The following is a 12170-nucleotide window of genomic DNA, read 5'->3' on the forward strand; positions in this document are numbered from 1 at the left end:
TGAAGTACAGTTTCCCAGTATCTAGCAATCATATTGAGTACTAACCATGTAAGTCATGTCTTCAACTTTATTTCCTTTATGCAATCCTAATTCTTCTCTCTGAGGAACTTCCCCGTCCCAAGGCTCTATGAGGTAGAAGGTGATTGTTACCCTTAGACGTGTGCTTTGCATGCATGCATACGTGCATGTGTGCCTGTGTGTGTTGGGGTTGTGGGGAATTCCATTTTTATCTCCCCTGGTTGGTACCAAGTACCAACCGCCCCTGTGAATGAACAAGGACGTGGTCTCAGGGCTGATTTGCCCTTCTAACTTCAAGCGCTCCTTCATACTTTGTGCAGAGTCATCAACCTCTCTTTTACCCTCAAATCCTGTGGCTTTGCCTCCATTTTATTTCAGCCCTTCACTTCTATTACAATACTCCAAGCCTTGTAACTGCCGAGAACTGCTATTATTCTAAAACTAAACTGTCAACTTTACTTTGATCCCAGCCCGTATTCACTTAGCTTCTCACTCTCCTACTTTTAATTTAATGATTGCATAGTACAGTAATTAAGAACCTTGACTCTTCATTTATAATGATTGAATGCAAACCCTAGGTTGAGAATTAACTGTCTCAGTGATCTGAGTACATTTTTAAAACTTCCTCAGGACTCAATTTTCTCAACTGTAAAATTGGAATGATTAAATAGTCTCTATCCCATAGGATAGCTATGAGGATTAGATAAGCTAATATTTTTTCACATATGTCCCTTCACATTTATTACTTCACATAAATGCATGTTAGGTGAAATAAAAGTAAATTAAAACTGTTTTACCCTTGCCCACTTTACTCTCTCTTGAATTTGCCTGCTGACTTTTGGTTGTCCATCCTTTCAAATTTGAACTGATCTCATAATCCATGATGTCAATTAGTTTTTCACACTTAATTTCAGATATTCAACTTATTTGCTCCTATACTATACTGAGTGGCAGAGAATTGGTGAAATAAAAATATAATTCTTTGGGTTGTAGCTCTACTCAAAACCTCAGCTGGCCTTCAGTGCTCGGTGTTTCTCTCATCTAGTTTTCTAGTTAAAAGTTAATCCATATAATGTTTTCTTTTCCAAACAGCTACCTTTTTAATCATCATCTTATTCATTAAGTGTATGTTCTTGCAACTTCCTTTTATTTTACTTAAAACCTTATCAACTAATATACTTTTTTTCCTGTTTCTCTTCTGATTCAGAGTGAAAAATTCCCTTTGATAGTTCCTGATTTCATAATGCATATAATTGAAACCCTAAGGGCATACATACACTGATCTGACCCCACACTCTGCCAGGCTTGCTTTGACTGTGACCTGCACACATATGCACAAACCATGTCCTAGTCACATGGGTCAACTTTTCTAACATCAGACAAACCCTGAACTTTTCCACTTTCATCCCTTTGATTACAATGTGCAATTGCTGGGTTTCACCCCCCTGCCTCCCCACAGTGTAGATTTGATCGAGTCTAGTCCACATTTGAGGTTTACCCTGCATCATGAATCTCTTGCCATCTCCTAATTGGATTTATTTTGCTCTCTTTTGTACCCTTGCACCTACATCTGTGTGTGTGTGTGTGTGTGTGTGTGTTTCAACAGGTAGATGCTCAATAAATGATAGTTAAATGGAAGTGTATTAAAGTCAATGGGTAAAAATAAAGTCAATGAGTGCCTGAAAATATAAAAATAACATCAACTGTTTAAGATATCGAATAATACTAACTTTATATTTTTGACTTTAAAATACATGATATTCACATTTGAATTTGTGCTTATCAAGTTATTAATGATTCAACAAGAGCTTTTAATATTATCTTACATTTTCTTAAAATGTATCACTGAAGAGAAAATCAGTAGGGAAATATTCAGAAAGTAGATAACTGACATACAGAGATTGAACAGTCACCTACATATTAAAAGTTACTTCCCCGTGCAGTATTAACCTTAGAAACAATGAAATTTAATAGTGAAGAGACCTTAAAGATCACCTAGTCAACTTTCCTATAGTTTTTCAATGAAAAAAAAAAAAAAAAAACCAATAGAGGGTGGTTATTAATTACACTACCAGTTTATCTAGTTATGACTAAAACCTATAATTTCTGAGCTACTTTATAGGGCTCTTTTTATTTTGAAAAGCTGTCTTTTGTCGTTTTTATTGTTTCTCTCGTGAATAAAAGGAGAATCTATCTCTCTGTTATACTGGATGTGAAACACACCTAAGCAGCTGATAGTTTTCACTCTGCTTTTAAAGTTTATTAAATCAGTATTGAAATATACAAGAGTGGAAAACAGTGAATTAAAGAAATTCCAGCTTAAATGCCTTTTATAAATATATTTTACATTTTATATTAATAACATATCATATCATATCATATAATGATCATATCAACAACGTATAATGGTAAGTGCAAAACACCAGAGTATGTATAGTAGGATATATTCATTATGAAAACAGATAGAAACTTGCAAATCTTTTGGAAGAGAAAAAAATTGGGATATAAAAATTTATCTTGCATAATATGCCTTTGCTCTGATCTTTTAACTAAATACATGTGTGGGCATATAATTGTTTCTATATAAAGTGAAATTACATGAGCATAAAAATAGGAAAAATGTGGGTTAAACTAGTTTATAACATTGAAACAGGTACCCCTATTTGGAAGCTGTCATGTTGTCAGAATAATTTTAACATTGGGCTTTTTAAGTTTTTGCAGCCAAATATCTATATATTTATTTTGTTTTAAAATAAGATCCTTTTGTTCAGTGATTCCCTTGATCTTCGGGCCTGACTTTACTTTTAAATACTAAGAAATAGTCTTACTATATAATTTGAAAATTCAATATTAATAATGTCAATATTATTTTTAACTATAGTTTTAAAAGGGAAAGGTTTTATAGGCTCACCAGGCCAAACAAATTTTATTTTCCATGGAGTTAATAGCTGCCTTTTTTCTAACCTAATTAATTATTTTTCTTATTTATTTATTTAGAGACACAGTCTCACTCTGTTTCCCAGGCTAGAGTGCAGTGACACAATATTGGCTCACTGCAACCTCCGCCTCCTGGGTTCCAGTGATTCTCCCGCCTCAGCCTCGCTAGTAGATGAGATTACAGACACGTGGCACCATGCCTGGCTAATTTTTGTATTTTAGTAGAGATGGGGTTTCACCATGATAGTCAGACTGGTCTCGAACTCCTGACCTCAAATGATCCACCCGCCTCATTTTCTCTATTTCTATAACTAATCAATTCCCAATTTCTCCACCATAAATTTATGTTCGTAAACTTGCGCTCTTCATTTGCTCTTGAATATTTTAATTGATAATCACTTTCACCCTTTATTTTAGTTGTTCTCTTTCTTGAACCAATATGATTTGGATGCTGAACATCCAAGATAGAACTCTGAATTATTATTTTTTCTTGTTTTTTTTTTTTTTTTTCTATTTTCCACCTTCTTTTCTTTCTTCTTACGTTTTCAGTCCATATCTGGGACATCTTTTTTACCTGGTGATGAGATTTTTCCCAATTTTTCTTACATTTAACTTCACAGAGAATCCATTTTATTCTTAGCTTGATCCTTATATGTTCCTATTTGTATTTCATGGATTGAAACTTTCCTTTTAGTTTTAAGGTTTCCCCTCCTCCCTCCTTTGTTGGTTTCTTCCAAACTACTTGTGTTGAAAGAACTTTTCTGATGGTCGTACTTGTATAGATGAGTACTCATACCAATGGTATTGACTTACTGGGGATAAGGAAAGGGACTTATTCTTTCAATATTCGGTATATTCGCTTTCACGTAATTACCTTGTTTTGGTCTTGTGTCCTTACACTCAGAATTCCTGAGTACCTTTAGCCCAGAATTCCTTTCATTTTCACTTTTGCGGAACTCAAAGATCTAGTCTTCTGTTGGGGGAGAGAGCTTACATACACCCCAGACAATCCTGTGAAGATTATCTGTTAATTTTCCAACTCACCACCTTTCTAAGCAAATCTATGCTTCTTCACCTCTACCAGCTTAATTTATATTTCTAAGATGTCTAAGTCAACATATATGTGTACATATTTTCTCCAGCTCCTGAAAATTGTGTTAGTGTTTTCTGCTCTCGAATTTTCTTTCTGCTTACAGATTTATTCATATTTTATCTCTTACTGTCACTATAGTGGTAATTCAATAGAAAACCAAGGTAAATATGTGTGTTCAATACTTCGTGTTTTGCATTACCTAGCTACAATTTTAAATTAGAAAAGTAGACTTATCACTGAAAATTAAAGTCTTAGAATTTCTCTTTCTTCTCCTGGATGAAAGAAAAGTTTTATCCTTGACCTTGACTTGGTAATATTTAGAGTACACAGTACTTGGTATTCAATATATGTGTGATATTTTTATTATTGTTATTATATTAACTAGAGCTTAAAACTCTTCAAACTTTTTTCCTTGATGAATTAGACAGAATTTATAGAGAGCATTAACTCTTGTTAATGCGTTTAGGAATAAATTATTTAAAATATTAGATTCTTCAGGCACTAATGAAGTAGAGATTTTCAGACCAACTTTCCTACTGGAATCAACTGGAAAACTGGAACAAATGTATAGTTTTAAAACCTGTTTAAAAGTTTCAGGAAAATATCAAGGCAACCTGGATTTTAGGGCAAATTTTGGGAGAAAGAAACATGGCTTTTTCCATTGAATTTAAGAAATTAAAGCATAAGTCACTTATATATTTTTCTAGATAACGAGCAGAATGGAAGCCAGGTATTAGCAATCAAGTACAGTTATATATGTAAAGTGGCTAGAATAACATGTCCAGGTTCAAGTTGGGATTATTACAGACATTTAATTTTGGCCTAACATTAGAAAGTGAAACAATGTATTTTGCCACATTAAGGGAATAAAGAAGAAAATCATAAAAGTATTTTATCACATTCCATATGTATTCTATTCATAGTTGAAAGCAAAACAACTGTAATAGCAGAAATTCTTAAGTAACAGAAAGTAAAGAACTCTATTTATCTAATAATGTGTATATATAGGAAATTCCCATCAAACTTTAAAAGTGAAATATTGAAGTTTCTCTCATTGATATTGGGAACAAGGCAAGAATGGTCACTACTCTAAGTATAATTCAACTTTGTGTCAGAGATCATTGCCCATGGCAATAAGGCAAGAAAAATACATGGAGTTTAAGAGGATGGGAAAGAAGAAATTGAAATTCATTGTTTGTTATAGACTACTCAGTAATCTACAGATAGATCAAATACTTGAATTAATAAGTGTGTTTAGCAAGAGCTGTGCCTACAGGGTAGAAATAGAAATCACTTGTATTTCTGTATGACACCAACTAATAATAAGTAAATAAAATTTAAGAAATTTTACCATTTATCAAATCAAAATTAGTAAATACCTGGGAATAAATCTTTAAAAGCTATTTGAAAGGTATCTAAACAGAACAGTATGAAACATTATTGAGAGAAATTAAAGCTCTAAATAAAGAGGATTATAACATGGTTGTAGATTTCAAGACGCAGCATTTTAAAGATTCTCCCCCAAACAGATCGATAGATTCAGTACAATCACATTAGAAATCCAGCAGTGTTATTTTGGTTAGTTTTTTGTTTTGTTTTGTAATAGGAGAAAGAAAAGATTGGCAAATGTTTTCTAAATGTCATATTCAATTCAATTCAAAAGAAGGGATGTAGAAGTCAAGATAATGGGTGTCTTTGGAGAGAGAAGAAGAAATAATGATGGAGGAGGATGAAAGGAGTTCTGATTTGTTAGTAAGAATTTGATTTCTTGATTTAGAGGTAATAGTTACATCGGTGTGTACACTTTAGTAATGTATTAAATAATACATTTATCTGTAAGTGTAATATTTCAATAGTAAGTTCCTTTTTAAAACCAATGTTAAGTATACACTACCCTTGGGAAAGACATAGAGTCAGGTTTGTTTTAACTGGTTGTTTTTAATAAAGCATGTTATTATTTTTAAGCAATATTTAGGAGCACACAGAATCATTGGGAGAGGTACAAAACAAATTCTAGAGGCTGCCCCTTCAGGAATGATGACCAAATGAAGTATAAAATTGGGCTGGGATGGTTTCTTCCAAACACCCGACTCATCCAGAACCCTGGATGTTCTCTCTGAAACCACTGCCACCTCCCATCACCAGAATGGATTCTGTGCAGACTTCTTTTGCTTAGGTCACTAGCATCTGATTGATAACCTAGGACTGTGCTTCTGTGTGGTGGAGCCTGGGTCATGTGCACAGTCTAGCTTCAAGTCAGGCTAGTAAAGAAAAGGTATCCAGAGTTTTCATTTTCTAATGGTCTTCATAAAGTGTGATTTCCGGAAAATAGGAAGAAGTTTCAAACACTGTCAATAATGAATGCCCAATATCTACACATCGTACCCATGTGTGTTTCTTTGAGTTCATGTTCCCAGTAAGGTCAACAAATAGGAACAGGGTTTCCACAAATTTGAGCAATGTGAAATGGTCATTTTTGCAGTCATTTACTACAGTAAGGGTTAACAGAGTCATAAATGTCCCTCAATCTAAAGTATATTTAGACTTTTCTAGGTATTTGCCTTATTCCTGGTAGTTAATCCTTTCTCTGAGTAGTCAGTCAATTCTTACCACTTACAAAGATATTTTTTACTATTTGCTGCTGCACTGCAATCTCTTGGAATGCTAGGTATGCATAATGTTGTATGTTGCTGTTTCCTTCTGCATTTTATTTATTTATTTTATTTATTTTGTTTTGTTTTTTGAGACAGAGTCTCGCTCTGTCGCCCAGGCTGGAGTGCAGTGGCGTGATGTCGGCTCACTGCAAGCTCCGCCTCCCGTGTTCACGCCATTCTCCTGCCTCAGCCTCCCGAACCGCTGGAACTACAGGCGCCCGCCACCTCGCCCGGCTAATTTTTTGTATTTTTAGTAGAGACAGGGTTTCACCATGTTAGCCAGGATAGTCTCGATCTCCTGACCTTATGATCCACCCACCTTGGCCTCCCAAAGTGCTGAGATTACAGGCGTGATGGATTTTATTTTATTTATTGACTATGTGAGAGGGAATCATTACCATGATTTATAAATACAGATATGTATGTCTTTTAGTTGGCTTAGTATTATCGCCCTTAAGTCAATAGACAGACATTTGTTTTCTTACACTTTAACATCTTTAACATTTGTTTGCATCTTACAATAAATAGAATATTATAGTTATATGGCTAACGTTTTATTTCTTTTTAGCAATATATAGACCAATTATGCATCTTGTTAATAATCATATATTAGAATTGGTGAAATGCAGTAACCATTAAATACAAAAATAATCACCTACAGATAGACTATCAAGGTCATTATATAATTATGCCTCTTAGTTAGCAACGTCTTTATTAACATTATAGACCTCAGAATCAAGATCATTCAGGAAATTATACAAACTCAACATAAACCCTTACTTCCATTCTTCTATTTTTACAGCTGTGTCTTTCTTCTCTGTTTATCTCAAAATGGCACCTGTGGCCTCTTCCACAGCCTCCTGGGGATGTGTGAATTATACAAGGGAATCCTCAGGCCCATCAGGGACCTCTGTCATCTGCTTTCCTGAATCCCCTAACAGAGAGCCAATGTTCTCCTTTTCCTTACTTGATTAGTTCAAAGATCAGTTACCCTCTGAAGCTCCACCTCAGATTTAAACAAATAAACCATGAAAGCCATGATCGTAATGCAATTTTTCTGTGCTGGCTTCCTCCATCAGAAAGAATCTGTTATTTTGCACTCCTCCTTCCTCGCCCATACTGCTTGGGGATCAATCCTAACAATGGCATCTATTTGTACCATGATCTATGGCCTTCTGTTCACTTTTATATCTATAGCCTCCCTTAACTTTCATGGTAAATGTGTGTTATGGTAGAATGATTATTCTCATTTCACAGATAAAGAAAACAGTTTTTGACCAAGCTCTTGTAATAGTGAATGATTGATTTCAAATTATACTTGATTTCGAAAATTTCACATTAGTTGTTTTTCCTTATGCACTCTGCTCTTTAATACCCAGGATTTGAATATTTCAACTTCTTCCCTTTTATTTTTGAGTTGACATTTAATGATCTTGTAATAAAGAGTTTAAACAAATAATAGTACTTTTTAGTGTCTTCTAGAAACAAACAAAATTTAATAGACTTTATATGTGCTATCCAGTATTTCTATTAATTGATTCATTCATTTTCAATTAAGTTTGAGAAATAATCCCACAAATTAATTGTTTGGAGCAGGGTAGGAATTTAGTATTTGTTTTCAACACAAACTAAATGTTAATGAATATACTTTAAACTAACATTGATCTTATTTGCCTATAATCTTGTTTTCAACACCTCTTTTATTCTAGTTATGTTTCGCCTTTATGACACGGATGGGAATGGCTTCCTGGACAGCTCGGTAATTTTTTTCTTCAAATTTTCTGTGAAAACTTCAAAGAGTTTCTTCTGAAAAATGCAATGAATAAATGTATAGTTATTACCACAGAAGTCACACTTAATGTAATTTACATCCACTCATATGGCATTTTTATCTTTTGACTCTTTGAAAGAGAGTGATCTGAGGAAACTGTTGGGATTACAGTTGTTCTACTGAATAGTTTTGCTACCACTACACGACTTTTTAAGATTTTTTGTTTTCCTGCACTGAAGTTAGGTAAAAAATGAAAGGCCCCAGCCTTGTCTGAATAAAACATAAGATTAAGTTGAAACCATTGATCTAGAATGAAGGAAAAACTATTCGTAACATTTGGCATTAAGGAAACTTGAGACTATAAGTAGAATTTTAAGGATTTGTAAAGTCAATTTAATTATCTCATTCTTTTCCCAGTTTTACATGGTATCTTTAGTCCTATATGCTGCTGAAATAGGCAAATATATTTACAGATTGCTTTCACAAATTTTGCTTTTTAAATATCTCATCCAATTTAATATTCAGTTTACATTCTTATAGTCATAAAAAATAAGAAAATACCATCTTTCTATGCTTAACTGAAAGGAAAAATTAAACGTTTGTTTGTAATATATGGAAATCATTCCTAGCTTTCAGAGAAATAGAAAGTAGTTTTTCATCCTAGTGCACAGATCAGTACCATGCATGAAAGTCCATTTCAGGTTCTGTCCAATAATCTACCTTATGTTTGGTAACATATTTTGTATATTATATTATTTCTTGTTCTATCAAGGAAATAAAAGAATAGTAATAGAATAAGTGTCATATTATGGAAATTTTGAAGTGCACCATTTTAAATATATTTAATATTATTAAAAAACAAATGTTTTGATATATTTAATAATGACTGAAATAGACATGATCTCTGAAAATGAGTGAGGTTTTCTTGTCGTCTGATAGACCACCCTATGGCAGCTAAAATAGACTTTTAAAAGCAAAGCAATGAGGTTGGAAGCCTATTTACGTAACTTTGAGTAGGATAATGGTATATCAGCTTCTCCAGAGAGAGATTAAAATATATAACTCCTACTCTAGGAAATGACCATCACTCTGAATTGATGCTGTTACTGTGGGATTTATTATGTTTAAGTCTCAGTAATTTTTCAAATACTGGCCGGGCATGGTGGCTCATGCCTGTAATCCCAGCATTTTGGGATGCCAAGGCAGGCAGATCACCTGAGGTCAGCAGTTTGAGACCAGCCTGGCCAACATGGTGAAACCCCATCTCTACTAAAAATCCAACAATTGGCCAGGCGTGGTAGTGGGCACCTGTAATCCCAGCTACTCGGGAGGCTGAGGCAGGAGAATCACTTGAACCTAGGAGGCGGAGGTTGCAGTGAGCCGATATTGTGCCATTGCACTCCAGCCTGGTCAAGAGAGCAAGAGTCTATCTCTCAAAAAAAAAAAAAAAAAAAAAAAAAAAAAAAAAAAAAAAAAAAAAAAAAAAAAATTGTTTTTTTTTTTTCAATGATGCTATTAGTGCCTTGTGGTCTTCAGTTTCCCAGTAGAAATACCAAGCTACATAATAAATTTGCTCATTTTATGGTGCCATTTCATGACTAGAACTTTTCATTTCTTTTGGATACTTTAATATGTTATTATAGCACTTGTGACTAAACTAATGGAAATTATATTTTAATGGAGAGTTGTTTTATTTAATGTTTCTTTTTAAATTAAATTAAAATGATGATTCTTTACTAGGCTTTAGCCATGGGTTGGCAGTTGATTTGAAAATTCAGTCAAATAGTCCTTATTTTATTTTTTGGTCTCTGGCCATTTTTTGTTAGCATATACAGCAGATTACTAGCAATATTTAGAACTGTAGTCCCAATATTAAACAATGAATTGGAGATAAATATATTTAGTTTTGGTTAAACTAGTCTCTACTGTTTGTAATTAAAGGTCTGGATTTCATTTCTAGGTTTTTCTCCACAATACCTACTGCTCCAATATTTTTCCTTCACTGTCAGGTTTAAATTGTACCTTCTGACATCATGTGTCTTGATAACGTTAAGGTGTGGCAGTTTACCTACTGGGGGCAAAACAGAAAGAAAATGATAATTTGAAAATTGTCACTATTTCTAATAATAATAGTTAAGATTTGTTGATCATTTGCAATATGGCAAACAACAAAATAAATGCATTTTGTATAATAACATGTTTAATCTTTGCAGCAATACTGTGAAGGAGTTAAAGTTAGAGTAGCTATTTTGCCAATGAGAAAACTGAGTCTTAGGTGGGCTGGCATACCTAATATCACATGCCTACATAACAGTCCACCAAAAATAGTTTCTGTTCTTAAAAGATATCCAGAAACTTTAACACTTTCAAACCATTAATGCATATGTAAGCAAAGATGGAGTAGGTGAGAGATTAGTCATGCATGTGTGCACACACATGCACACTTTTAACCTAGAATTCAAAGGGATTTATGTTTTAAAATCTGTTAATCTATAATAAATACATTTATATTTGTATTACTTTTGGGGCAGCCTGTCTTACTTAAGTAACATATTCATAATTATTTTTTTTTCTGGAGAGAGGGAATATAGCTTTTATTAGTTCCTCGGGGGGATCCACGGCTCCCCAAAAGAGAATCTGTCTTATCGTATTTCTTCTCTATTCCATGAACATCGACTACATATATTAGATTAGAGATTTGAGTAGAATAATCTTTCACTACTGTACTTTCAAGCTTCATTCTTATATACTTCTTACATTTTAAATCATATACCACTTTTCAAATTGTCACGTTTTCAAGTAGAATTACAAGCATTTCACAAAGCCATGTTTCATCTTTTCTGTAGATAGACAAAAATTAAAACATTCGATAAATAGGTAGGAAAATGTTTCAATTAATTTAGCCAGGTCGTATGTATTTGCAATTTGAAGAACTTGCAATTCTTCAAAGAGTTGTTAATTGAGCAGAATAATATGGAAATTCAAACTAAAATTTCATCCTCTCACAAAATAAATGCTACATATACTTGCCCTGCAAACTTTGACCCCGAACACTCTTCTATCAAAAGCAAATTATTCGATACATGACTAGAACAGTCAATATACATTCTCACTGTATCAAGATAAAAATAGACTTCTCACTTGTCCTCAAATGATTTTTCCACCCTTTCACATCCGTTTTCAAGCCAAAGGTTCAGGGAATTCAGTGTCTTAAAAATCACATGTGACAATATATAATCTGCTCCTGCTTTCTTCAAGAAAATGTATTTTTTGTACAGTTGTGCCCTCTCCTGGTGAACATTTCTAGACAATGTGTAAGATAAATTTATATTTAGGATTCTCTTTTCTTTATATAGTTAATTAGACGTTTAAAAAGGATTATGTACATATATATATTCCGATGGAACTCATTTAACTTTTTAAGTTACACATTGAACGAAACAATTCCTGCAAGTGAAAGATTTAAAACTCAATAAGATCTTGTAGTCATATTTTTTATCTCTCTTTCTCTTCCAGGAGCTAGAAAATATCATCAGTCAGATGATGCATGTTGCAGAATACCTTGAGTGGGATGTCACTGAACTTAATCCAGTAGGTATATGAATGGTTTCACTATTGGCTAAATTCTGGAGGGCCACTCTCCTCTCCTTCCCCTTCCCCTTTTCCTTCCTCCTTCCTTCCTTCCTTCCTTCCTTCC

The 12170-nt window shown here is 33.5% G+C and overlaps 1 protein-coding gene across 3 annotated transcripts in view; it reads left to right on the forward strand.

Annotated features, from left to right (window-relative positions):
• DGKB (diacylglycerol kinase beta) overlaps positions 1–12170 on the forward strand; it is a 780654-nt gene that overhangs the window by 212432 nt on the left and 556052 nt on the right. For all 3 annotated transcript variants that reach the window (XM_017889062.1, XM_017889064.1, XM_017889063.1), the window contains exons 6-7: positions 8412–8461; positions 11990–12064. In XM_017889062.1, coding sequence (XP_017744551.1) covers positions 8412–8461; positions 11990–12064 — 125 coding nt within the window. The remainder of the gene's footprint in view (positions 1–8411; positions 8462–11989; positions 12065–12170) is intronic.

Source organism: Rhinopithecus bieti, unplaced genomic scaffold (assembly GCF_001698545.2).
Source record: "Rhinopithecus bieti isolate Rb0 unplaced genomic scaffold, ASM169854v2 scaffold_16834, whole genome shotgun sequence".
NCBI classification, from domain to species: domain Eukaryota; kingdom Metazoa; phylum Chordata; class Mammalia; order Primates; family Cercopithecidae; genus Rhinopithecus; species Rhinopithecus bieti.